The 25,062-nt window shown below is 60.4% G+C and overlaps 5 protein-coding genes across 7 annotated transcripts; 2 read left to right on the top strand and 3 right to left on the bottom strand.

Moving 5' to 3' along the window:
• Nucleotides 1-851: 851 nt before the first annotated feature.
• On the bottom strand, nucleotides 852-5,072 carry GARIN5B (golgi associated RAB2 interactor family member 5B). Its single transcript, XM_070498770.1, has 10 exons — nucleotides 4,923-5,072; nucleotides 4,572-4,726; nucleotides 4,236-4,494; nucleotides 3,873-3,897; nucleotides 3,633-3,697; nucleotides 3,436-3,539; nucleotides 3,290-3,342; nucleotides 3,060-3,202; nucleotides 1,332-2,969; nucleotides 852-1,241 (listed from the first exon to the last, which is right to left on the bottom strand). Exons 1-10 carry the CDS (start codon nucleotides 5,070-5,072, stop codon nucleotides 852-854), a joined length of 2,982 nt encoding a protein of 993 aa, XP_070354871.1.
• An 838-nt stretch (nucleotides 5,073-5,910) lies between these two features.
• Nucleotides 5,911-10,486, bottom strand: IL11 (interleukin 11). 2 transcript variants are annotated; one of them, XM_070498282.1, is made up of 5 exons: nucleotides 10,071-10,486; nucleotides 8,733-8,905; nucleotides 8,445-8,531; nucleotides 8,160-8,321; nucleotides 5,911-7,129 (listed from the first exon to the last, which is right to left on the bottom strand). In XM_070498282.1, exons 1-5 carry the CDS (start codon nucleotides 10,348-10,350, stop codon nucleotides 6,959-6,961), a joined length of 873 nt encoding a protein of 290 aa, XP_070354383.1. In that variant the 5' UTR covers nucleotides 10,351-10,486; the 3' UTR covers nucleotides 5,911-6,958. The 2 variants fall into 2 exon arrangements, with proteins under 2 accessions (XP_070354383.1, XP_070354384.1); XM_070498283.1 differs by lacking the exon at nucleotides 10,071-10,486 and adding an exon at nucleotides 9,329-9,426.
• A 4,039-nt stretch (nucleotides 10,487-14,525) lies between these two features.
• On the top strand, nucleotides 14,526-15,935 carry TMEM190 (transmembrane protein 190). The gene is made up of 5 exons (XM_014856681.3): nucleotides 14,526-14,735; nucleotides 14,828-14,863; nucleotides 15,178-15,303; nucleotides 15,386-15,470; nucleotides 15,562-15,935. Exons 1-5 carry the CDS (start codon nucleotides 14,678-14,680, stop codon nucleotides 15,800-15,802), a joined length of 546 nt encoding a protein of 181 aa, XP_014712167.1. The 5' UTR covers nucleotides 14,526-14,677; the 3' UTR covers nucleotides 15,803-15,935.
• An 895-nt stretch (nucleotides 15,936-16,830) lies between these two features.
• On the bottom strand, nucleotides 16,831-20,037 carry TMEM238 (transmembrane protein 238). Its single transcript, XM_044759090.2, has 2 exons — nucleotides 19,364-20,037; nucleotides 16,831-16,956 (listed from the first exon to the last, which is right to left on the bottom strand). The coding sequence occupies exon 1, from the start codon at nucleotides 19,902-19,904 to the stop codon at nucleotides 19,371-19,373; it is 534 nt and encodes a 177-aa protein (XP_044615025.2). The 5' UTR covers nucleotides 19,905-20,037; the 3' UTR covers nucleotides 16,831-16,956; nucleotides 19,364-19,370.
• RPL28 (ribosomal protein L28) lies at nucleotides 20,013-24,178 on the top strand. Of its 2 annotated transcripts, none has more exons than XM_014856678.3 (5): nucleotides 20,013-21,394; nucleotides 21,751-21,839; nucleotides 21,933-22,056; nucleotides 23,705-23,823; nucleotides 24,043-24,178. In XM_014856678.3, the coding sequence occupies exons 1-5, from the start codon at nucleotides 21,319-21,321 to the stop codon at nucleotides 24,130-24,132; spliced, it is 498 nt and encodes a 165-aa protein (XP_014712164.1). In that variant the 5' UTR covers nucleotides 20,013-21,318; the 3' UTR covers nucleotides 24,133-24,178. The 2 variants fall into 2 exon arrangements, with proteins under 2 accessions (XP_014712164.1, XP_044615024.1); XM_044759089.2 differs by having other exon boundaries at nucleotides 21,366-21,502.
• The last annotated feature ends 884 nt before the right edge of the window (nucleotides 24,179-25,062 follow it).

Genomic DNA, 25,062 nt, shown 5'->3' on the forward strand with positions numbered 1-25,062 from the left:
GCCCTCTTGTCCAGGCCACCATATCCCACCATGCCTGGCTGTTTCAATGGCCTCCTCCTCATCTCCCGGACTCCGTTTTCCCCTGCCCCCGCTACCCTCTCTATCCTTCAACCAGAGACAGCCCTTTCCAACATATGTCAGTTCCAGCCGTTCTGCTCAGGACCCTCCAGCTCACTCAGCATCAAAACCAAAGTCCTGAAAATGACCTGCAAGGTCCCACGTGCTGGCCGCCACCCCTGTGACTCCTCTTACTGCATTTCCCACTCCAGGGTCCCCAGGAGGTCACTCTTGATCCAGCACATCATGCACACTCCTACCTCAGGGCCTTTGAGGTGGCTGTTCCCTCTGCAGGGGACACATTTACCCCAGATGTCCACGTGGCTTCCTCCTTCTCTTTCAGGTCTTTACATAAATGACACCAGCTCACTGAGGCCCTCCTGGACCACCGAATCCAATATTGGAGGCTTCCTACTCCCAATCCGAATCCCCCTACCCTGCTGTTTTCCCACAGAACCGTCACCTTCTAACTAACATACGATACAAATAACTTGGCTTTTATTTGTTGGTGTTCCCAATGGTCTGCCCTGCTGATATTTTCTGTGGGATCATTCTTCACCATGGGGGACCGTCTTGAGCACTGTGGGATGTTGACCCGAATCCCTGGATTATGTTCCCCAGATTCCAGGAGCATGTACCCCCCAAATTGCTCCATGCTATCTCCCTAGTGCCTAGAACGATGCCCAGCACATAGTCGACACTCACAATATAATGAGTGCATGAACAAAAGTGAAAAAAGATGGAATGATCCTCCCTACCTCACAGATAAGAGAGTTGACTGTACACATTAGCTGTCACCCCAAATACCTGGGCGAAGGATTGAAGGCTTCCTGTTCCTCCTTTATCTTCTCCACCTTAGTGGCCGTGTCCCTCATATTCTCAAGTTCCAAGAGCGTGGGCAACAGAATCTCTGAGAACAATGCAGTCTTGGCCACTGGGCACTGGTACGGCATCCTTGCGGGCTCTTGAGATACTCCCTTGGGCTGTTGGGACACCCTGGCTTCCATCTTTGAGATGGGGCTCAGTGAGATGGGCGACTGGGGTATGTCCTTCCACCTTGATGAGGGTAGAGGGATGGGAGCCTGGGAGACAGGGTCCAACTTCCGGCTGAAAGAGGCATGCTTGGAGCGTGGGGGCACTTTGGAGGGCCCCCTTGGGTCCTGAGGCAGCTCCTGTGCCTGCGCCTCTGCCTGCACCTCCGTCCACGGCCTCGCGCTCTGCTTTGTCCCTGGAGGCGCACTCCGCTTTGCCCCTGGAGGTGTGCTCCCCTTTGCCCAAGGACGTGTGTTCTCCTCCACCCACAGACGCGTGCTCCTTTTTGCCCAGGGGCCCAACTGGGGTGGCTCCTTGACTGCCACCGGTGTCCCCTCTGGCAAAGACACCTGGCTGTTGCTGAGGGCCGCTGTGTCCATCGTTGACATGGCAGACACCTGGGGGGTCGGCAGCCAGGAGGGCAGACCAACAGTAGCAGCTGGTGTCAAGGGAGCCTCCTTGGAGCTGGCCATGATCATCATCTTGGCAAGGGCGAGCCCCTCCACTGGGAAAGGCCTGCTGTGCTCCTCTGGGGCTCCCTCGATGGCCACCTCCTTGGTCTTGACCCACTTCTTCTGTTTCCCCACCTCCTTAGATTTGAGGCCTGGCATGTCCAGGAATATCTCCTCCTTCTTCCTATGGACCTTGTCTTCCAACTTGCCCTTGCCTTTCAAGCCATCCAGGGTGATCTCCTGGGCTTTGCTGATCAGGACCTCCTCCGACTTCTTCTTGGTGGTGGTGAAGGGCAGCTCCATGGATATCTTCTGGGTCTTCAACTCTACCACGTTTGTCTCCTGGGTGCCCACCAACACCACTGGTTCCGGCTTCCCTTCATGCTTGCCTTTCGCAAGCACATCCCTTCCATCACTTCCCATGGGCATCATACCCAAATTGGCAGGGTCCAAAGGCATCTGGTATTGGGTAGGTGGGGTCCGAGCCTTCTGCGATGGAGTAGGTTGGAACAGAGATTTCCTATTTGGGACAGCGTGGGGCACAGCCTTCGGGGGAACAGAAAGTGCAGGTGGGGCCTTCCGAGATGGAGCAGGGATGACTGGGGCCTTCTGGGGAATAGCTGATAAAGGAGGGGCCTTCCAAGATGGAGCGGGTATGGCTGGTGCCTTCTGGGGAGCAGCAGGTGCAGCTGGAGCCTTCTGGGGAGCAGCAGGTACAGCTGGTGCCTTGTGAGGAGCAGCAGGTGCAGCTGGGGCCTTCTGGGGAGCAGCAGGTACAACTGGAGCCTTCTGGGGAGCAGCAGGTGCAGGTGGGGCCTTCTGGGGAGCAGCAGGTGCAGCTGGGGCCTTCTGGGGAGCAGCAGGTACAACTGGAGCCTTCTTGGGAGCAGCAGGTACAACTGGAGCCTTCTGGGGAGCAGCAGGTGCAGGTGTGGCCTTCTGGGGAGCAGCAGGTGCAGCTGGGCCCTTCTGGGGAGCAGCAGGTACAGCTGGGGCCTTGCGGGGTGGGCCAGGTAGAGTTGAGATCTTTTGGAGTGGAGCATGTACTGCCGAGACCTTCTGGGACTGGTCAAGGATGAACGGAGCCTTCCAAGATGTGGCAGGGACCGATGGTGTCTTCTGGGAGGACGGAGGCCACAGCCTCTGCATGGTGCCTGGAGGCCTGGCCTTTTCATTGTGCCTGGGGAAGGAAGAGTAGGGAGCAGAGAGGTAGAAGGCAGGAGGGTAGACGGCTGGGCAAAGGGAGGAAGAGGACAAGGTGCTGGATTCAGGGTCCATCAGGGCATCGATGCCCTGCTTCCACAGGACATCCAAGTGGTCATAGGAACCCAGCAGGGAAATATCAGGGCTATCCGCTGAGATACAGTGCGAAGGGGTCTCAACTAAACCTCCCAGGACCATGGCCGCATCAGAAGCAGGCGAGCAGCCCTGTAGGTGGACAGAGGGGAAGGGAAGGAAGGTCAGGGCCAGGAGAGACTCCCAGACTGGACCCAGGATCCAGCCCCGCCTCCCTCAGACCCAGGGGTCCAGGCCTCCAGCGCCTCCTCCCTCATCCAAGAGTTGGGCCCCCCGGTATATAGCTGCCTTGGAAGAGGACTGCGTGTGGTTGACGGAGTCGGAAATGATGCTGAAGATGGTCCGGATGGTGATGCTGGGCTTCTCTGGGTGGGGAGAAAGCAGTCTTCCCTCAGGGGAAGGGCCAGAGCTTGGGGGTCCGTACAAGGAGGCAGAGAGAGGGGTGTGCTTACCAGAAACTTGAATTTCTGTGTGAGCTCTGTCACCACAGATAGCTGGTTGGGACCTGTAGGTGCAGTATGGTGGGATTTCAGCAGCATCAGCACCAGAGTCCCCATCTTTCTCCCGCCCTCCACTACTGACAAGGCCCTGAGCCTACCTTTTTTCTGTGGATTTCTTTTTAGTGTCAGCATGCTCTAGCTGTGACCAGATGAGAGGCACGGAGTCACCCACAGCCTGAGACTTGAATTTGCGCTTGAGGGCCTGGCAGAGGGACAAGGGAGAGAGGGCCATCAGGAGGCACAACCCCCCTGCCCCTCCACCCCCACCCAGCTCAGCAGGCTGCTGGCTGCTCACCTTGGCCGCCTTCTGTCTCTGAGACGTCAGCGTCTTGTAAGGAAAGGCAGGCTCGACAATCGTGACTGGAAAGAGAGGGGAGACCTGAGTCAGGGGCCCCGATGGAGAGGTGGAGAAGAGACTTGTGGAGGGCTCAGCCAGGGGCAGGGGGTCGGGGAGTGTTGGTGGCTTAAGTGCCAGAAGCGCTGAGGAGAACCTGAGGTGCACAGAAGGATCTGATGGATGCCAGGGCCTGCTCACCTAAACGTTTGCTGTAGGGCTCGTCCTGTGGACAGGAGAGGAAGTCAGGAGGGGTGACCTCTTCCTGGTTTCTGCATCTCCATGATCTACCTAGCCTGGGAGTCCAGGCCCCCAACCCCTCCTCCCTCAGACCCCAGGGGTCCAGACCCCCAGCCCCTCCTCCCCCAGACCCAGGAGTCCAGACCCCCAGCCCCTCCTCCTTTCAGACTCAGGGGTCCAGGCCCCCAGCCCCTCCTCCCTCAGACCCAGGGGTCCAGGCCCCCAGCCCAACTCCTGGGGACCCTGGACTTCAGGCTCTTGGTCCTGGCTCCCTCTGGAATCTAGAACCATAGCCACACCCTGGCTGTGGGGTCAGGGCCCCACCTGGAGGCGCCAGGTGGAGGCGGGAGGTGCAGCATGGGCCAGGTCCGTGGGGGGCACGTGCAGGGGCCTAGGGGCCCAGGTGGTGGCAGGCTCCCGGAGCAGGTGGATGAGGCGAATCCAGCGGTCAAACAGGAATCCCACCTCCTTGTCAGGGGCGTTCAGCTCCAGGTAGTAGTAGCGGCCTGTGACCAGGCGCAGCTTCAGGCGCCAGGCAGACAGGTCGTGGATGTAGATGTGCACCAGGTCCAGCGGGATCATCCTGGGGGGGGGTGGGAGATGGAGCTGGTAGAGCAGGAGACGGGGGCGGGGCAGCTGGGGATGGGAGGATGTTGGCACCTGGTGAGGACGAGGTTGGAGCACTCTCTGCCCTCGGGGGGCTGAGCGATCAGCAGGAGGTCTGGCAACAGCAGGCCTGGCAGGGAGGCAGCCACGCCCATGGTCAGGAGGTTGGCTCTGTGGTGCACGTACGCGGGGGCCCCTCGACTGGTCACCTGGGGGTCCAGGGAGAGAGGCTGGGACCACGCCTTTCTCCAAGACTCCTCCGGCACCCCCAGCCTGAGCCTCCCCCGCAAGTCCCCCAGCTGCCTTGTGTCCACCTGGGCTCCAATTCCCTAGCCCCGCAGCTCTGCTTCCTCCCCCCCACCCACCCCGCCCCTCTCTGCCCCCAGGGCACAGGGAGCTGGGAACCTGGACAAAGTTACTCTCGAACATGGGCAGCGGGCGGAGGGGCATGTACTCGCCCTTCTGGAGGGTCTTCTGCAGCTCGCCCAGAGTGGGGACCCACTTTGCAGGACCCTGGAATGGCTCCATGCGCCTGATGTTCCAAAGCCGGTTCATGGCGGCTGCAGAAATGGGGGATCACCGGGGGATGTGGAGTCAGGGACCCAGCCTCCCGGGGGGCCCCCCAGCCCACCGGCCTTGGCCCCTTGGGCTTCACAGGTGGCAGGAGCTCAACAATTCCTGAGGGTGGAGCTTCCCCGGGGCTTGGTCATGGCCCTGCTGGAGTGGTCAGCCCTGGCCTGGGGGAGGAGCCATCTGTGGAGGGGCTTTGTGACCTCATCGGACACAGGTGGGACTCATCCTGGGAACTCCCTGGGGCTGTGGGCTCCCTTCTCCTCCAGGCATGTGGCCTGGAGTCTTGAGAGCTGGGGTGGGTGAATCAGAACCCCCAACTCCAGACCCAAACTGGTGACAACAGGGGACCCCGGGAGGGTCTCTCTGGAATGTTGTAAATGGATGATTAACCAAAAGGACTCTCTAGAGGGGAGGACCCAGTAAAGCCCCAACTCGCCACTGACCCTTCTCTAGACCCTGGGTAAGACCCATACCCCTGTGGAGCCCCAGTTTCCCCGTGTATAATGAGCTTGTGTCCCTGGCAACTTTCGCTCTACATTGAGTTATAAAGAAAGAGACGCGCTTTGGAATGAGCCAAACCTTTGGCAGAATCCCAGTTCTGTTTCTCCCTAGATGTGGGACCTTGAACAACAGGCACCCCCCCAGCCTCAGTTTCCCTCACCTGTAAAGTGAGGCGTATCAGAGGATCCAGAGGGCAATGTAAGGAAAACTCCACACTTAGGGCACAGCCCAGAGGAGGTGCTCAATGAACGGTCATTCTTGTCCCCTTCTGAGGGCTGCTTTTGGGAGGGGGGGCAGGCAGCTGGTATTCTGTCATTCTAAAAATAGTGTTTATTGTTTTTTTAATATGTGTCATGTAAAATACAGGGTCTCTGTAGAAATTCTGGAAAATACAGACAAACACCAATAATAAAATCACCCACAATCCCACGTCCTGTCTTCCACCCTGAGGTGGCCATTGTCAACATCTTGGTGTATTTCCTTCTAGAAGGTTTTAAAAATCCACATAGAGAGAGACAGACAGACAGAGACAGAGAAACACAAAATGGGGATCTCGCGGTGGTTTGTAGCGCCGGTATTCCAGCACACGGAGGCGCTGTAATTTATTTAACCATCCCCCACCGTTGGACATCTAGCTGGTTTCCGATCTGCTGTTGTGAACACTGCCATAATGAACAATCTTGAGCTTGCAGCTTTGTCCTGTATGACGACTGTCGGTCACAGGGTGACCTTCTGGAACCTTCCATTCAGTATTTATTGAATGCCTATGAGGTGCTGGGCAGCAGGTGAGGCTGAGACCCTGCCCCTCAGAGCCCACGGTCGCTGGGAGAACTGCCGTGCCCACTCAGGGCCTCTATGTCCCCCTGCCCTAGGAACCCCAGCCTCCAGTCCCCAGCCCTCAGAGAAATCACCTCGAAGTGGATATGTATGACAAATTTAATTCCTTCTTCTCCGTCTCACAAGGGTTTCTCACATTTTTGTACCAAAACCCAGGCCTCCTTTTCCCCTCCCTCCCCACCCCAACACGAAAAGTAATTGTTTAATAAATAATATATGCTCCTGCCCAGGCCAAGAGGGGTGGGCGCCAGGGAGACACGGTGGCCAGACTTCTTAGAGACCCAAGAACCCAGGACCTCAGGTCCCTCATCCTTGGGGACCCCTGAATCCACCTGCTTCCCACCCACCCTCTTAAATAAATAAGTATAAATAAGGCACAGATGCCCCCCCTCCCTGCCCAGGTCTCCTGAACCATCTCTAACTAGGGGGAGGTAATGGGGGGGATCCTCTGGCTGCCATGCCCCCAGTCCTGAAATAAATAAATAAATAAGATCTGGCGTCAAAGGATGCTGGTGGCTCTGGGTGGCAGGTCACAGCCGAGTCTTCAGCAGCAGCAAGCCCCTCACTGCCCAGTCGAGCGTCAGGTGCAGTCCCCCGAGAATGGCGTGGGCTGCCCGGATGCCTCCCCAGGCTGAGGATGGGGGCGCCAGAGGGGGAGCCGGTGGCTCTGGGGGTGCCTGGGGCAGGGCCAGGCGGGACATCTGTCAGGAGAGGACAGAGGGTTGGTTAGCAACAGGCCAGGGGTGCAGTGGGGGTCCAGAGAAGGGGTGTCTGGACCAGCCTCTACTGAACTAAGGGGTCCGGGCTGCATATTTCCAGAGTGTCAATGGCCTGTGTGGTGGGGTGTCTGGGTAGTGAGTTCTTCAGGATGCTGGGTTCAGAAAATTGAGGCTGGAGCCAAAAGGTGGGTTTTTGAGGCAAGACTTCCAGCGCCAAGTTCAGGGGCTTTGGGAGAGGTCCTCAGAGCCAGGGCTGGGGTCCTGACGCCAGGTGAGGGTGCCGGCTGGGGAGTCTCCACCGTGTCAGACCTGGAATCTCGGAGCTGGGGTTTTAGGGACAGAGTTCAGGGTCTGGGATCTATGCACTCAATTCTGGGGTCAGGCCCAGGATCTTAGGTGTGGGGTCTCCGGGATCAAGCTCAAGGACTCATGGTTGAGGGCTGGGGTCTCAAGTCTGGGGTCTCAGAGCTGGGAGGTGGAATTTGAGGTCCAAGGTCTCTGGCGTCAGGCCCCGGAACTGCGGTCTGAAGTCAAGTCTCAGGGTCTTGGGTTGAGGGTTGTTGTGGAAGTCAGGATCTTGGGGTCTTAAGGGCTCACCGCTGGGGTCTGAGGTCTTGGGGACTCAGGGCTCAGGGTCTGGGGTCTTCTCATTTGAGATCTCAGGGTCAGGTTCTTGTGGCCTGGGGTGTGCAGAGCCAAGGTCTGCCTTTGGGTCAGAGTCTGGCATCTTAGTCTGGAGCCGAGAGGTGTTAGGATCTCAGGGCCAGGGCTGGGGTTTCGGAGACTGGAGGATCAGCGTTTCTTAGGGCATGGGATCCGGAATCCCCATGTCTTGGGGCCAGGATCTCCAAGTCTGGGGGTGAGGGTTTGGACTCTCAAGTCTTAGGGCTTCAGAGTGGGAATCTCTCAGGGTCATGAGATCATGGGGTCTCAGAGCCGGCCCAGGGTCTGGGGTCCTGGGGTCTCAGGTTTCAAGTCTGGGGTGTCAGGTTTTGGAGCCGGGGCATCGTACCAGGAGCTGCAGCCGGCGTAGCAGGCGGTCCAGCCGGGCCTGCAGGGCCCCCAGCTCTGGCTCCAGGGTCCGCAGGGAAGGGCCGCCTGCCCGGCGCAGCCACTGCAGGTGCCGCAAGTAGGAGAACAGGTCTGCGCGCAGCCGTGTCAGCACGCCCGGGAGCTGGGGACACGGCATGGGGGCGTCAGGGAGTGCCTGGCACACGCCCGCTCTGGCTCCCAGTCCCCCGCGCCCCCTCCACTGCCCAGCTCCTGCCTTCGCCCCATCCCTCTCCCCCTCCCTTACCTGCAGGGCTCCCAGTGCCCCCGCACTCATGGCCAAGGTGGGGAGGGAGTCCAGGTTGTGGTCTCCGTCGGCTGGGAATTTGTCCCTCTGTGGGGAAAGAAGCTGTAAGGGGCTGCCCAGCTCCAGGGGTCCCTCCATCCTCACGAGGGGCTCAAACTCCTCCCTCCCCCATCTCTGCCACGGTGGTAGCCCAGAAGCCCTCCTGGTGGCTTAACTGCAGATCCCCCCCCCCACACAAGCTGTCACTCTCCATCCTGGACCCAGCCCATCCCCTCCAGCCTCTCCTACCAGCTGTGCGGCCAGCTGCCGAGTGTCCCCCAGGAGGGAGCGCGTCAGGAGGACGGCGCTGTCCAGCTCAGCCCGAGGGGCTGGGGAGGCCCTCGGGGGGCCAGGAGGTGGCCCTGGGGCGGCAGTCCTATCTGGCCACAGGCTCAGCACGACCAGGAACAGGCAGCAAACACCTGGGGGCGGGAGAAGGCAGAGGGCTCAGGCCCGGCTAGTGGGTCTGAGGGAGGAGGGGCCTGGGGGTCCTGAGTCCCAGGGTGGAGCGCCCAGGGCAGGTCGCAGAGCCGGGCGGGATTCCCTCTCCCTCTCCGGCTCCGGCTGCCCCGCCCGTCGGAGCAGACGCGGCCCGGGGCGGGTAGACGGGCCGGGCGTCTCCCGTCCGCCCCCGGACGCCGGAATCTGGGCCCCGGGGCGGGGCATGAGGGGGAGGCACAGGCCAGAACCTGCCCCCTCCCGGGCCCCGGGAGCCCCAGCCGGACTGAGAGGAGGAGAAGGAGAGCCGGACCGTGACCCGGAGCCCCCGAGCCCTCCCTGGGGAACCCCCACGGAGTGCACCGCCCAGGGCCGGGCTGCATTGCCGGGGATCCGCCGGAGCACACCTGGGCGGAGGGAGGCTGGGACGCGGGCGCCGCCGGGGGCGCGGCTGGGAGAGCGGGAGCAGGCGGCGGCACTCCACCCTGGGGCTCCTGCCGGCTCCCTCCTCGCAGCCCATCCCCCGCTGCCCCGCCCACCCCGCCCACCAGCCAATCAGCGCCCCCCGGGCCGCCTCGCTCCAGCATCACACCCCCAGCCCGCCCCCTGGGCCCCTCCCCGGCCGCTGTCTGTCCGTCCGTCCGCATCTGTCTGGCTCTCCGGTGTCTGTCTGCACCCCTGTCTCTCTCTTTCGCTCCTCCCCCTGGCTGGGGTCAGTGTTCCAGGCTTGCTCTCACCTCTTTGGGCTCTCTGCCTCAGTTTCCCCCCCGGAGCCTTTCTGTCGGGTCCCTGGGTGCCTGCGTCTCTCGGTCCCCGCTGACTCCCTGAGGGTTCCAGGCCCTTTGGGGTCACCTCCCCGCATTTGTCTCTCTGTCTCTGTGAGTCTCCCGTTCTCTCATCCTCGCGCTGCCCTGTGGTGTCTCCGCCTTTCTGATTCGTCCTTTCTTCCCTCTCTCTGCCGTGTCTTCTCTGGGCCTCCTGCCGTCTCTCGCTCTTCTTTCCTCCGCATCGGGCTCCCCAGCGCTCTCTCTCTCTCCTCTCTCTCTCTCTGTCCCATTCCGCTGTGTCTGTCGGCTCCTACCCTCCCCGCCGACGGTCCCTCCCTCCTCCCTCCCCGTTCCCCGCCACGAGGAACTTGAACCAACTTACTGTTCATGTCCCCACAGGGCAGGGGTTCCCCAGGGCAGGGGGCAGGGAGCTGGGGACCTTTAACCCTTCCCTGTCCGCTGCCAGGGGAGCCCCGGGGGTCAGCTGGGCCTCGGCCTGGGGAGGGGAGGCATGTGCGTGTGAGCAGCGAGGGCCGCGGCAGTGAGGGAGTGTGTACGCCTGGGGGGTTATATAGGGGGCCGAGGCGGGCGGGCGGGGGGCAGGCGGCAGGGGAGGGCGGCCTGACACATCCTGACTCACCCTCCCTGCCTGCCTTTTCCATTCAGACGGGGCCGGCTGCCGCGCACGGCTCCCGCCGCCTTGCTCGGAGGAGGGCACAGAAGGAAAAGTTGGAAAACTTGAAAAGGGAAAGGGGGGGTGGTCGGAGAGGCAGGAGAGGCAAGGGTGAGGTCATTGGCGTCCCCTCCCTCCACCTCCTCGGCGGCCGCTGGGCAGACACACATGGCTCAAGAGATGGGGCCCGGCTGGGCTGAGGGTGGGGGTCCGGCTGGACCAGGCGAGGCAAAGTGGTGGGGAGGGAGGGGGAGAGGGACATGGCGAGAGGTGGCTCCAGGGGGAGAGTCTCCAAGGGACAGAAAGAGAGACGGAAAGAGAGATGGAGAGACTGAGACCCAGGCAAGGAGACAGAGACACTTGGACAGATGGGCACACTGGGGCAGAGATGGAAAGTCTGAGATGCAGAGATGGCCAGAGATACACCGAGAGATGGAGACAGCCAAGGAGATACATTGCAGGAGTGGAAAGGACAAGGAGACAGACAGGAGAGGTTCCGGGAGTCAGAGATCAGAGAGCAAGATGAAGACAGCAGGAGAGAGATTTGGAGAGACCCAGAGAGACCCCAAGAGGAAAAGGGACAAAGACACGCAGTCTTAGAGGAGTGGCAGGAAGGTGACAGAAGAAATGCACAGAGAGAACAGAGACACCAAGGCAGGGCGACAAAGATGGAGACGCCCCAAGAGACAGAGACGAGGAGACAGATACTCAGAGATGGAAATGCTGAGATGTCGGGGAGTCAGCAATGGGTACAAAGGGAGGGAGAGCCTTTCTCCAGGAGACAGGTAGAGCTGTGAAGGTGAGAGAGAACCAGAGACAGAGACAAGAGACCAGGAGAGAGAGGTGTCAAGACACCCAGCAGAAGTGGGCACTCAGGCACATGGCTTCACCCTTCTGTGCCTCAGTTTCCTTGTTGGAGGAGTGGGGACAATCGAGTACCCACCCCACCCCCCAAATGCCTTGGTGAGGATAAAGTGTAAAGCACACAGTCAGCTCCCAATAAATATGAGCCATTGCTATTCTTGCTGTTGATTTTTATTAACAAGCCCAGAAAGAGAAAACGCGATAGCCACTGGGAGAGGTGGAGATGGTGAGCGGGTGAGATGGAGAGTGAGGGTGGTGGGAACAGGAGAGAGTGGCTCAGCCACGGAGCTGGACATGGGGACCAGGCAGGGAGGACGCTGTGCACAGAGATGGAGCCACCAGAGGCTGGCAGCAGGAGAGGGAGATGCAGATTCAGGGGGCCAGAGATGTCCACACAGGCATGCAGACGGTGAGCACCAGGTATATGGGACAGAGATGGCCCTGGGATGCACTGCAGAGCCAGGGAGGGACCGATATGAGCCCAATTCCCAGGAGCTCCCTCCAAGATACAGGTGGCAGAAAGAGACGGATGGGAGTTCGAAGACAAAACGTGACAAGGACTTCCAAAAATCTCCCTGAAGACCCCTCCTGGCCCCCCAGACTGTGCTGAGCTGGCAGAGGGCTCTGGGGATAAATGGTGAATGGAGTTGTTCCCCTCCCATCCCCCACCAACCCACCACTGGGGGGCGACTGCTCAGGTCCCCAGGGAGGTGAGGTCACAGCCCCCCCATGGTGGGACATGACCTCATCGCCTCAGGTAAGAGCTTTCTCTCTTTCTTGGTCTGTCATGGCCACCCCTTCCAGGGCCCCCCAGGGGCCTCCACAGCCCCTGCTCCCGCTGGGACCCAGGCCTCTGACCACTGGGTCTCCGCCCCTCAGGGGGCCTGTTTCCGGCTGAGTCAGTGTGGGGGGCCTGAGGCTGCGTCAGTGAGGGGAGAACTGACGTAGCCCCCCCCCAGACCGGCGGGGCCAGCCAAGGTGACTCAGGCCACCAGCCTGGGGGATGGACTGGCCCGAGGGGATAGGGACTGGGCCTGGGGCCAGCCTCAGAGCAACAATAGGGATCCCGTAATGGCAGCCCCTTCCACCTATGGGGGGGGCAGCTCCAGCCCCTCCTCCCTCAGACCCAGGGGTCCAGACCCCAGCCCCTCCTCCCTCAAATCTAAGAATCCAGACTCCCAGCCCTTCCTCCCTCAGACCTAGGTGTTAGGGGCTCAGTCTCTAAACCCTAGTTTCCAGAAAGATGGAGAAAAATGTGTTGCCATTCTGCAATTTAGGGAGTACTCTGTGTGGGGAAGGTCAGGAGTCTGGAAACAGGTCAGTGGGCCCTAGCTGGTGCCAGCCCCCTCAGCCCTCTCCCTGGGGCTGTGGGGTCATCGTCCCCCAGTGTGGCTGGAGGAGGCTGAGGGAAACAGGGTGGGTGCAGGACAGGAAGGTGGGGGATTGCTCAGGACTCCTGGGTCTTCCCTGGGTGAGGACACTTGGGCTACTTCTGTGGAAAGGAGGGCAGGAAGGGGAGAGAGCGACATGGGTAAAGAGACTGAGAGAAACAAGGTAGGGAATTACAAACAATGACAGAAGGTGACACCAACAAACAGAAATGGAGACAGGAGCAGGGACCCAGAGTGAGAAAAAACCAGAGATGCAAACAACAGAAAAGGGATCTACAGAGACACAAAGAGACAAGCTCAGAGGCTCAGAGATGAAGACTGGGGGAGACGGGGTGCTGGAGGCTCTGAATGGTGGTCAGAGACGGCCGGCAGCGGGGAGATGCCACTGGGATACCAGGGGGAGCCCGGGGGGTCCTTGCTCATGTGCTGGCCCCTGGGTGAGGTGGGGCTGGCTGGGTGTGAGGTCAGCAGGTCCAAGGCTGTGTGTGTCCGTCTGTCTGTCCCTGGGGGGTCCTGTCTGGCCTCTGAGGGGTGACGGGGCAGGCGGGCCGCAGAGGCAGCCCAAACCTGTCATTAGCGGTGAGGGCCGTGACGGCTGCCCCCCCAGTCCCAAGCCGCGGTCCAGGGCCCAGTGGCCCCGCCCCCCCACCCCCTCCTTGATCCCTGAGGAATCCCGGGAATTGGGAAGTGGGTCCAGATGATGTTGACACAGGAAACGGTCAGCAGCTGCCCAGCCTCAGCCCCACAACCCCTCTGACCCCCACCCCCGGCCCCCTGCCGAGCCCCCTCTGACCTATGTCATCTCTGACGGAGGCAGCCCAGGGCCCACTCAGCTCCCACCAGGATGTTTACAGGAGATGGGCAAGACGGGAGTCAGCCTCACGGGGCTTACCGAGAAATGGGGTCTGGACTCCTGGACAGTTGCCCCCAGGCCTGGTCCCCTGCTGCTGCTCAGGAGTCCAGGCCCCCAGCCCCTCCTCCCTCAGACCCAGGAGTCCAGGCCCCCAGCTCCTCCTCCCTCAGACCCAGGAGACCAGGCCCCCAGCCCCTCCTCCCTCAGACCCAGGAGTCCAGGCCCCCAGCCCCTCCTCCCTCAGACCCAGGGGCTCCGGAGCCCCAGCCTCCATTTCCCTCAGACTCAGGAGTCTGGACGCAAAGCCGCACTGCCCCAGGAGGGTTGAGCCTCCTCCTCACTGTGCTGCTAGGCATCGCAGTCCCAACCCAGCCCCCCAGTCGGCCTCCTCTCCCACTCTTGGGGGACCAAACCAGAAGCTTGAGGACCTCCAGTTGGACCCCTTTCCCCAGTTGTGGGTGTTGAAACTGAGGCCTAGGTAGGAGAGGGGCCTCCGTGCCCATGAGTCACCCTCTCCACGCCAGGCAGCTCCCCACCCCGAGGCCTTCGGATCCCTGAGGCCTGGTACTGCCAAGCTGCTCAGGTTACACACGCCCCCTGGTGAGGCCCGGGGTGCCTCGGGACCAGGGGACTCTCGAGCAGGTGCTCTGGCCTGGGGCCCGACCTCCATTTTCTTGTTGCCCTGCTAGGTCCCCTGGTTGCTGGGGGGGCCTCCCTAACAATGGGGCTCAGTGAGGCCTTCTGAGCCTCAGGCCCATTGGCCCCTGGTTGCTAGGGGGAAGACCCCGTGGCAACCAGGTCTTAGGAGCCTTTGGGCCACCTGGCGCTGCCTCGTAGGCATCAAGTTACTAAACAGGGATTCCCTGACAAGGTCTCTGGGATCCCCACCTCTCAGGGTCCCCCGGTTGGTATGAAGGAGATGTCATAGTCCCCTGCCAGCTTTCCTCCCAGGTTGCTAAGGTGGCTCTCTTAATGCCCAGACCCCCACCTCCACCCCAGGCCCCTTCCACCTGGTTGCTAAGGAAGCAACTCCCTAGCACCCAGGCCAGTGTGACCCCTTCTTCCTTCTTCCCCATTGCTAAGGGGGCTCCCTAGCAACAGAACTTAGAATCCTGGGGGCTGGGGGGCGGGCGGGGCCAAGCCGGTTGCTGGGGTGATGGCCTTCAAGGTCTCTCCCCACAGAGGCCCTGAGGGTCTGGGGAGGCAACATGGTGGGCTCTGGGATCCCAGCTTTGAGCCTCTTCCTGCTGATGCAGGGCTCAGTAGGTGAGGTGGCCGACATAAGGGGCAGAGAGCCAAGAGGGGGGCCTCCTCAGCCTCCATACAGCACCTCCGACACCATCTCTTTTCTTTCACAGATGGAAATGGAATCCAGGGATTTTTCTATCCATGGAGTGAGCAGTGGATGAAATCTTGGGTCCCACAGGGGCAGGGAGCCCAGCCTAGACTCTTGGGTCTAAATGGAGGAGGGGCTGGGGGTCTGGACTCTTGGGTCTGAGGGAAAAGGGGCTGGAGGTCTGGACCCCTGGGTCTGAGGGAGGAGGGGCTGGGGGCCTAGACCCCTGGGTCTGAGGGAGGAGGGGCTGGGGGCCTGGACTCCTGGGTCTGTACAGAGTAAGCACTAGGCAGGCAGCCTTGGGACCCCCGTGTTCTGATGCCTGCAGAGCCAGGCTCTGTGACGAAGCCACCACTTCTGATCTGTCCCCAGGCTGTGAGGGAGACGTGTGGGACCGGGAGAGCTGTGGGGGTCAGGCGGCTATCGAGAATCCCAATCTCTGTCTGCGTCTGCGATGCTGCTACCGCGACGGGGTCTGCTACCACCAGCGGCCAGATGGTGAGTGCCCAGAAGCTGGGGTCCCTGGGGCTGGGGCTGGTGGCTGGCACTCCTGGGTCTCATACCTCCCTCCTTGGTTCAGAAACTATGCGGAGGAGACACATGTGGGCGCTGGGCTGGACGTGCGGAGGCCTCCTCTTCCTGATCTGCAGCATCTGCTTGTTCTGGCAAGTGGGGTCGGGGCTCGGGTGGGCTCCCAGGCCCTGAGAGGAGCAGGCGGATGGATGGGCAGGTCTGAGCGTGTCCCCTCCCCACCAGGTGGGCCAGGCGCCGGGATATGCTGCACCTTCCAGGGTTCTTGCAGGGCAAATGCAAACTGTCGAGGACTGTCTCCCTGTTATCCAAGGACCGGGGGACTCTGAGCGAGAAAAAGACGGCGTCCATCGGCAGCATGCAGCCCTCCCTGCCGACGGAGGGGGGCTTGGAAGCCTCGGGGGCCACCGAAGGGGAAGGGACGGAAGGGGGCGAAGAAACAGAAGGGGCGGATGAAGAAGATTAGGGGTGCCCCCGGGGGGACCCCTCAATACAGATATAGCATATAGATGTGTGATTTCTTTTCTGAGGGCCATGGGAACAAGGTGGGTATGAGGACCCCGGGCAGGGAGTATGTGTGTGAGTGTGGGTGTGTGTGTTTGGGGAGGGAGCCCGGGCTGAGTCGGGGGAGCTGGGCTGTGATCATGGAGGGTGTGAGCTGAGGGGGTGCCTAGAATGAGAGGAGTCTAGGGTAAGCTTCGAGGATCTGAGCTGAGGAGTCCTGGGCTGAGCGCGGGTCTTGGCCTGTGACCATGGTGAGTGTGGACTGAGGCAGGTAGGGGTGAATAGGGGGTGGCCTGGGCTAAGGGGTCTGAGAGGGCAGCCGGGCTAGAGGTACCTAACTGGGCTGAGGGGGGACATGCCACAGCCACGGGAATGTGCCCCTCAGCTCCTCTTCTGCAGAAGCACCCGTGGCTCACAGCCTCTGCTGCCTGCCCTTGGGATCCCAGCCCCCTCTGCCAGCGTTTGCCGCACTTCCCACCAATGTCTGAGCGGGGCTGGGGTCCTTGCGGGATGTGGGCCTCCCCCAGCGGATGACTTTAGCTCAGACTCCCCAGCGGCTGGGCAGAAATTTTCTTGGAAGTGTGTTACAGTTCAAGACGTGTCCTGCACAACCCTCCTTCCTCCCCTCTCTCCTTTCTCAGGTGTCAGACCCATACCACCCTACCCTCCATAAGATCTCTCCCAATAAATATCTTGCAAGTCTAATTTGTCCCTACGCCTGCTTCTTGGAGGGCCTCAAACCAACAGAGGAGCCTGGGCCAAGGGAGGTCTGGACTGAGGGGGTGGGTCTGGGCTCCAGATCCTTGACCCCCACCTCCCGTCCCCCTCTGTGAGGGGCCAACATAAAGCTGGACTCCTATGTCCCCAAGGGCATGAGCAGCCGCTTTGTGGGTGTGGCCTAGGCAACTCAGGCCCCTAGCCCTAGAAAGCAGCAAGCAACCTCTCACCCCCAGCCCCAGTGCCATCCCCCTCCCAGACAGACATGCAGCGTGAGGGGCAGAGCCATTTATCCAGGGCAGGAGAGAGGGAGGGCAGGTAGGCATCCTGGAGGCCAGGTGATGCTGAGGGCAGCTGCACATCTCAGTCCGGTCCTGACAGGTGGGGCCACAGGTTCCTCTGCAGGAGGGATGGCGGAGTTAGTGGCTGCTCTGACCCCTCCCTGTATCCCTGTGTCCTGGGCCCATCACCCAGCGGCCTGGGATGCGGAGGGAGGGAGCCCTTTACTGCTTCGGTCCCCTCCCCCCGCCCCGCAACATTGACGTACACACAGGCCCACTTGCTCCTTCGTCTCTCCATGCCACCTTTAACTCATTGGAATCCATAGTACAAGGTCGGGGTGAGAGACAGGGAAAGACAGAGAGATATGTAGAGAGAAAAATACAAAGGCACAGAGACCAAAAGAGACATGGGAGACAGGGACAGAGAGAGAGACCACAGGCGGAGACAAAGAAGACAGAGGGGAGAAGTAACAAAGGATGAGGGTGGCTCTGTCTGGCTACTCAACTGATTTTGGTCCCAGAGCGGGAGAGGAGTGACCGCAGCCAGGGCCTATGGGTCCCTCTGTGAGGATCCCAGTTCTCTATCCTTCATGTGCTGGCGGCACCTCACCCTGCCCACTGAGGAGGTGTCCTGGGTTTAGACAGGGTCGTTTTCCTTCTAGGAGGGGCCCACACTCAAGTCAGCTTGGCCAGTGTCTGGCAGGTGGTTCCAGCAGTGGAGGTCCACCCACCTGTGTTAGACTTTTGGGTAAGGTAAAGGATTTTCAGGGGTAATTTTGACCACAAGTAGCTATTTCTGCATTATCCGCCAAATTTTGTGTTAGCTCATGCTCCACCTATGCATACCTCATATGCATATGCTCATCGTTTCTTAAACTGGTTTCCTCATCCAACCCATAGAACATAGCAGGTGACCGCAAGGACTATTTTCTCAATTCTCACAAAGAAAGGTATACAACTAGTATTGTTCTGGATGCATAAGAGGAAAGTTAATTCATCCCATATAGGGAATGTCTTACGACATTAGGGTTTACGTCTTTTATGGAACTCCCATTTGAGAAACTGATTCAGTCACCTATCCATTCAGTGTTCCACCTATCCATCCATCCATCAATCAAGCCATCCATCCATCCCCTCATCTATCTACCCACCCATCTGCCCAAATCATCCATCCACCCACATATCCATCAACCAACTCATCCATCCATCACTCACCCGTCCATCCATCAGTCGAACCACATCCAGCAATTCATCCATTCATTCCTCTATCCACCCACCCATTCACTCAGTCCATCCACCTCTCCCTTCACCAGTCCATCCAATCATTCATCAACAATTCATCCATCCCCCCACCCATCCATCAACCAATCCATCCTTCTGTCCACCCATCCAGCCACCCACCACCTACACGATCATCAACCTGATTTCCTGAGTTCACTCTTTGCCAGGCAATGTTAAGAACAAAGACACCAGAGACCCAGGCCTGACCCTCAAGGGGCTCCCTGTTGGGCAGGAGAGACAGTCCCAGCACACACACACACAACACATGGTAATACAATAATGACGGAGGTAACTTGGACAATGTGAAGACCCAGAGAAAGACAGTTAAGTTGAATTGGATCTTAAAGGACGTATGGGAAGTTTTCTGTGTGGAGTACAGATGGCAGGGGCACTGCTGGTGGAGGGAAGGGCATGCACAACTGGTGTGAGAGACCCTGGCCGTCTGTGGACTGAGGGACGTTATCACGACTGCAGAGAAGGCAGGAAATGTGGGGCTGGACCGTGGGGGGCTCACGCAGTAAGTAGCTTGGGTTTAACCAGAGGGCAACAGAGAGCCACAGAAGGTCTTTGGCAGAGGAGTGCAAGCTGGAGAGTGCATGTTTAGAAAGGGGACAAAAGGTAAAGGAGAGAGAAAGGGGAGGGAATGAGCCGCCCAGCCTTCCCTGCGTCTGGCTCCCTGTGGCCATCACTCCTCCTTCCCCCTCTCTTTAGACTACTTGTCAGGAGACTCCCAGCTGTGTGCTGTCAGGCAAGAGGTGGCACTTTTCTGGGTCTCAGTGTCCTTCACTAGAATGCGGATGGAAAGAGTAGTGACCTCAGGGACGCAGTGACACTGAAAGGATTAAATGGGACCTGGTGCTCCTGAGGCTGAAAGGCACGGAGGGATCCCCACGTGCTACGAGGAGCCAATGGTGACTCCACCTTCATCTTCGGGGGCAGGGTCTCACTGGTCTCTCCCAAGTCTGCAGTCATGCCTGCTGTCTCAGAGTCTCCATCCTCTGGCACTCTGCTACTCTCTGCTTCTCTCTCCTTTCCAATCCTGACCTTGTCCTGTGTCTCTCTCTCCCCATTGTCTATTTCTGTCTCTCTCTCTCCATCTTTCCGTTGTCTCCATTCATTTCCTCCTCTCCTCGATGTCTCTCCATCTCGCCCACTTTCCCTCCCTCTCTCTCCCCTGTCTCTCCGTCTCTCCCTCGATCCCTCCACCTCTCCCCGCCTCCCGCCCCGCTTCCCCGCCCCCTCACCTCGGCCTCACTCGCTGCCCGCGCCCGCCGCCCCGGGCCCGGCCTCGAGCGTGGCGAGTTGCAGGCGCACGCGGCGGGAGCCGGCGGCGGGTGGCGGGGTCGCGCGGGCGGCGCGGCGTGCTCCCCGGGAGCCGAGCGCGGCGCGCGGGCCGGCGGCGGCGGCGGGCGCCGACCAGCGGCGGGAGAGCTTGCGCGCGAGGCGGGCGATCGCCGAGGGCCGCAGGCCGTAGTCGCGCTCGAGCTCCTGGCGCGAGATCTCGATGTTGCCGGTGTACCAGAGGATCCAGCCGAGCAGGCTCAGGAAGACGAGCAGCGCGCCCGAGTAGATGAGCAGGTCGCCGAAGTCGCGGCCGCGCACCTGCAGCTGCGCGAACACGCCGGTCAGCAGCGCCGCCATGCCCGCCACGTCCAGCGCCACGGCCAGCAGCAGCGCCATCCGGCAGCGGCCCAGGCCGGACGAGGGCACGGGCGCGCCGGCCGGCGGGGACGGTGCGCTGGGCGGGGGCCCCTGCGCGGCGCACACCGCCGGCACGGCCGCCATGGCCCTGCTGCGCCGCGCTGGCTCCCACCGAGAGCGTCCTGGGGTGCGGCCGACCGGGGCGGGGTCAGGGGACGGCGCCAGGTGTGCCCGGCGCCCGCCCGGTCACCTGAGCTGGGCGCGGACGGGGCGCCCTGGCTCGGGTGCTGCGCAGGGCTCGGCCCTCGGAGCCCTCTGCTGGGGGCAGCCGGGCTCACAGACAGCGGTGGCCTAGGGCCCCTGCGCCCCAGGGAGCGCGGAGCGGCACACGGCCCCGATTCGGGACGCTGCGGGGGCACCGGACAAACCGCGCCTCTCGCGTTTGCTCCGTGGTTTCCGCCGGGGCCTCTGGACTGTCAGGACCCGACACGGCGAAGCCCACGGGCGCAGACGGGACCCCTGCCCTCGGGGAGGTTCCAGACCTAAGTGCAAGCCCAGGGGCACTCGTGGAGGTGGCAGAGGCGCGGCCATTCCTTTTGTTCTCTGGGGTCTCCTGAGGTCCCCCCAGCCCCAGGCCCGGTGCCGGTGAGGCCGAGCCCACAGACCTCCATCGGGCAAGGCTCCTGCCCCTTAACGTGACCCCGACAACAGGAAATAAACTTCCGGGAGGTTTAATGGGCGTGACGCAGGGCGGACTGCAGGGGAACAATGGGAGCTGGACCAACAGGTGTGGAACCCCTAAAGGAACCAAGAGCTTCCCCAGGCAAATCTCCTTTCCTCTAAACATCAACTCGCCCGACAGGAAACCCACGCTGGCAGTCTGCGAGAAGGTTCCGAGAAACTTTTCTCCAGACTCCGAAGAGTTTAGGAGTTTATTTTAAGAGGACCCTGGGGAGAGAGAAGTAAGAGAGGGCCGCCGGGATTAGCCGAAGGGTTCCGAACGTGGCCGAGCGGTTACGGACAGACCCGAACCGGGCGTGAGCCAATAGGGGAAGGCAGACACTGAGCTGAAGGGCGTTTCCGGAGAGTGCCGAAGATGTCCGAGCGGGCCTCGGTGCCTTCGTCGGGAATAGCCGAGGGTTTACGAAGAAGACCGGAAGCATCGGAAGACACCGGAGTTAGGCTTAACTAGTTCACGCACTCACAGGTTCATTCATAAAACAAATGTTTATTGAGCGCCTAGTCTGTGCACAGTGCTAAGCGCTGGGTAAATAATACTAGGGAGAGGCCGCTAAGGAAGGGGACTTGGGGCCTGTCGAGAGGGACCCACTCAGAAACCCAGCCATGGGATTCTGAAAATACACGAAGGGTCCTCAGAACTGTGGTGCTCCGCGTCCGAGAACATGCCCTCGGGTCTCTCGCAGAAGAGTTCCGAAGATCCCCGAGCGGTGTGCGACGGGCTAGCGGAAATAGCCGAAGGTCTCCGAGCCTCCTCGGAGGAGGGCGGGAGGAGGCGGGGACAGGCCCTGGCACGCGCGAGCCCAGAGAGGAAGCGGAAATGCGTATCGGTATTAAAGACATCGCCCCGCCTCCCGTCGGTCTCTTTCCGTCTCCGGCCGCCGCGTTGAGAGGAGGTGAGCTCGTGCCGTCGGTCCGCCCGCGTGGTCGAGTTGCGCCGGCCGCCCGCCTTCTCTCCTTGCGCCCCTCGCGCCCTTGGCTGCCCTTCGTCCCCGCCGCCCGAGGTCGCTGTGGTTCCTCACGCTCTGCCCCCCTTTCATCCCCCCAGTTAGTCTCGGCACCCGAGTTCAGTCCCGCCGCCTTAGGTCGCTCAGCCTGGCTTGGCAAATTCCTAGGTGTTGTCTGCCTTTGGGAGTGCCCCCTTCCATCAGGTCCCCATCGCACCCCTACCTCTGTTTTCCGGATGGGACCCCGTGGCCCGGCGTCGGCCCGCTCCTCCCTTTGACACCTCCCCGCGCCCCTTTCTCCGCAGTTGCAGCCATGTCCGCGCATCTGCAATGGATGGTCGTGCGGAACTGCTCCAGCTTCCTGATCAAGAGGAACAAGCAGACGTACAGCACCGTAAGTGGGCCCCGGACGGCCGGGGCGGAGGGAGGCAGCTTCACGATCGCCGGGTCCCCTCCCTCACGGCCCCCTCTGCGTCCTCCTTCCCAGGAGCCCAATAACCTGAAGGCCCGCAACTCCTTCCGCTACAACGGGCTGATTCACCGCAAGACTGTGGGTGTGGAGCCCGCGGCCGACGGCAAAGGGGTCGTGGTGGTGATGAAGCGGAGATCCGGTGAGCGTTTGCCCTGGCTCGGCCCGGACGACTGGGCATCCGGGGCAGGAAGCTGTGGCTTTTCCGTGTGGGCCGCAGGAGTGATGCTGCCCTGGAATTCAGGTTCCCCCAGGTCAGGGCGAAAGCCTGGGAAGCTGGCTCCTCTGCAAGCCCACCGGCTGTGCGACCTGCCGGCTCGTTTAGCCTGTTTTCTCGTCTGTGGATGAGCACAGTGGAAAAATTTTAGCACCTCGACTGTACTGGGTGGTTGTAGGGATTAAATTTTGGGCTTGCACGGTCAGATCGTGTTTGCAGATGAAATCTTTGAAGCAGCTCAGGTGGAGAGTGTCTCCATTTCTGTGCAGGGTGGAAAATTGAGGCAAACAGGTGAGCATCCTTCTGTAGGAACTGACAGGCTGGGTCAGAAACAGCAGTTTGACTCCGTATTCTGCTTGTGTGGACTCAGGAGGGCCTGAGGACCCGCCCCCGCCGGCCATGGGCTGCATTCTCAGCCTCTTAGGGGAGGCCCAGGAGATGCAGGGGTCTCTGGACAGTTACTGACAGGTGAGCTGGGGCTGTCGCACCTCCACCAGTTTTATTTTGTGCTGGGGTTTTTCTTTTTTTTTTTTTTAAAGATTTTTTTTTTCTTTTTTCTCCCCAAAGCCCCCTGGTACATAGTTGTGCATTCTTAGGTGTGGGTTTCTCTAGTTGTGGCTTGATGAGCGGCACCATGTCCGCGCCCAGGAATCGAACCGATGAAACACTGGGCCGCCTGCAGCAGAGCACTCGAACTTGGCCACAGGGCCGGCCCGGGTTCCCACACTTCTGAGAACCCTGTTCTGGTGTGTTGGGTACTGAAAACTTGACTTTCCTCTCTCTGTTGGCTGGCCGTTCCTGTGCTGTCAGGAACCAGGCTGACGTGAGGAGGTCAGCAAGTCAGGTGAGAGTGACATTAAACCATCCTTATGGTGAGGAGTCCTTGGCTTCTTGGGGACTCTTTCCGCCAGGAGTGCAGGCCTCCAGCCAGGACTCCATCAGTTCCGTCCGACTTCAGATCCTGACTGAGGTCAGCAGTTTTGTGGCCTAGGAAAGGGTTGTTAGCTTTAATCCGGGGCAGTGAGTCTAGACTCCACCTGTGCACAGGTGAGGAGCAGGTGCTTGCCCCGGCGCTCCCTCACTCCTGGCCCTCTTGTGGCTGCTTGTCCTCCAGCATCGGGCCAGGCCTTAGAGCTCAGCATTTCAGGCTCTTCTACCAGAGAGGGTAGCTTGGGCCTGGGAGGGTGGGGCAGCGAGGAGGCTGGAGCTGCAGTCTGAGAAGCATCCACTACCCAGCCAGCCCGCTGCCAAGTGTTTGCCTGCCCTGCTCTCTCCTCTCCCTGGAGTCAGCTCCCATCCATGTAAAGTGAGGTGAAGATGATGAATGCTGTGTCTGAGGGACACAGCGAGGAGGAGACACCTGTACAGTGCTTGTGGCAGGGCTTGGCATGTGGTGGTCACCGACTGTCCCGTAAATGGATGCGTGGGGAGATGTGGCTGGCTGTGGGGCTGCCCTGCCTGCCCAGGCTCCCAGCCGAGGCCTTCGGGTTCTGGGGTGGGATTGTGTCCTCATGCTGGGAGGTGCACTGAAGACCCAGACCATCTGACCCCTACGGCCACTCTTCCCTGCCAGGCCAGAGAAAGCCAGCCACGTCCTATGTTCGGACCACCATCAACAAGAACGCCCGGGCCACCCTCAGCAGCATCCGGCACATGATCCGCAGGAACAAGTACCGCCCCGATCTGCGCATGGTGAGTGGGGGCCGCGGCAGGCCCGCGCGGGTGCAGGTGGCTGCACTTAGGAGCTGGTGGGAGTGGGGGAGTCCGGCCAGTGCTATGAGGGAGGGCCCTCTGCCGACTGGCGGAGCTGGACCGGTGCTCAGGTGGGAGAAGGGACATTTTCCACCTGGGAGGCAGGCTGGGGACGCACAGCTGATGAGGTGGGTAAATGGTCCCCACCTGGCTCCACAGGCCGCCATACGCAGAGCCAGCGCCATCCTGCGCAGCCAGAAGCCTGTGATGGTGAAGAGGAAGCGGACCCGCCCCACCAAGAGTTCCTGAACATTCCCACCCTCAAAGCAATAAAGACATCAGTCGCTTTTCCTCAGCCGTTTCACCTGAGCTTCCGTTCTGTGCGGGCCCCATGTTTCTGGCTGTGTGTGACTAGGCCGTGTCACCAGAACCCTGGAGTGTTAGCTTATCCCCAGGTGGCTCTTCACCCACTGGGACCACGCAGCTTGCGGTGTCTTGGGACTGGAGGGACCAGGGCCAGGTGGGGGAGCTCAGCCCCACTCTTGTGTGCGGCCTGGTCCAGTGTTTCTCTTGCTTCTCAGACAGGGCCCGGGTTCACTTCACAAGTGACTGTTGAGTATGACAAATTATAAAGTGCAGGTTATGGGCCGGCCCCGTGGCCGAGTGGTCAAGTTCGCGCGCTCTGCTTCGGCGGTCCAAGGTTCTCTGGTTCGTATCCTGGGCGCGGGCATGGCACTGCTCATCAGGCGACGCTGAGGCGCCATCTCCCATACCACGACTAGAAGGACTCACAACTAAAAATACGCAACTACGTACTGGGGGGCTTTGGGGAGAAAAATGAAAAATAAAATCTTTAAAAAAAAAAAAGTGCAGGTTAAAGAAGTTAAGTTTGGAATTGTCAGAATCCCACGCTTTGCTAACACATGACAAAGCTTTAAGAAAGATAAGTAATGGCTTTTTCCCCCTTCTTCTCCCCAAAGACCCCCAGTACATAGTTGTTTACTCTAGTTGTGAGTGTCTCTGGTTGTGGCATGTGGGATGCCACCTCAGCATGGCCTGATGAGCGGTGCCATGTATGTGCCCTGGATCTGAACTGGTTGAAACCCTGGGCCGCCTAAGCGGAGTGCACGAACTTAACCCCTCGTATAGCTGGCCCCAAGTGATGATTCTTGATCCCTTAACCTTTAGAGTAAATCTCCTAAGGGGTGGGGCCCTACACCAGGGAAGGGCTGGCTCGCT

Source organism: Equus asinus, chromosome 26 (assembly GCF_041296235.1).
Source record: "Equus asinus isolate D_3611 breed Donkey chromosome 26, EquAss-T2T_v2, whole genome shotgun sequence".
NCBI lineage: Eukaryota > Metazoa > Chordata > Mammalia > Perissodactyla > Equidae > Equus > Equus asinus.

Excerpts from the sequence above, each read along its gene's own strand:
- GARIN5B (XM_070498770.1), bottom strand. The coding sequence starts at position 5,072 with ATGAACCGGCTTTGGAACATCAGGCGCATGGAGCCATTCCAGGGTCCT. Across the intron at positions 4,727-4,922 it reads TCGAGAGTAACTTTGTCCAG|GTGACCAGTCGAGGGGCCCC; the intron begins GTTCCCAGCTCC and ends CTGGACCCCCAG. Across the intron at positions 3,343-3,435 it reads AAGAAATCCACAGAAAAAAG|GTCCCAACCAGCTATCTGTG; the intron begins GTAGGCTCAGGG and ends CTGCACCTACAG.
- IL11 (XM_070498282.1), bottom strand. The coding sequence starts at position 10,350 with ATGGAAAAGGCAGGCAGGGAGGGTGAGTCAGGATGTGTCAGGCCGCCC. Across the intron at positions 8,906-10,070 it reads GCCCTGTGGGGACATGAACA|GTGTTTGCTGCCTGTTCCTG; the intron begins GTAAGTTGGTTC and ends TCCCGCCCCCAG. Across the intron at positions 8,532-8,732 it reads GGCAGCTGGCCGCACAGCTG|AGGGACAAATTCCCAGCCGA; the intron begins GTAGGAGAGGCT and ends CTTTCCCCACAG.
- TMEM190 (XM_014856681.3), top strand. The coding sequence starts at position 14,678 with ATGGTGGGCTCTGGGATCCCAGCTTTGAGCCTCTTCCTGCTGATGCAG. Across the intron at positions 14,736-14,827 it reads GCTGATGCAGGGCTCAGTAG|ATGGAAATGGAATCCAGGGA; the intron begins GTGAGGTGGCCG and ends TTTCTTTCACAG. Across the intron at positions 15,471-15,561 it reads TGCAGCATCTGCTTGTTCTG|GTGGGCCAGGCGCCGGGATA; the intron begins GCAAGTGGGGTC and ends CCTCCCCACCAG.
- TMEM238 (XM_044759090.2), bottom strand. The coding sequence starts at position 19,904 with ATGGCGGCCGTGCCGGCGGTGTGCGCCGCGCAGGGGCCCCCGCCCAGC.
- RPL28 (XM_014856678.3), top strand. The coding sequence starts at position 21,319 with ATGCGTATCGGTATTAAAGACATCGCCCCGCCTCCCGTCGGTCTCTTT. Across the intron at positions 21,840-21,932 it reads ACAAGCAGACGTACAGCACC|GAGCCCAATAACCTGAAGGC; the intron begins GTAAGTGGGCCC and ends CCTCCTTCCCAG. Across the intron at positions 23,824-24,042 it reads ACCGCCCCGATCTGCGCATG|GCCGCCATACGCAGAGCCAG; the intron begins GTGAGTGGGGGC and ends CTGGCTCCACAG.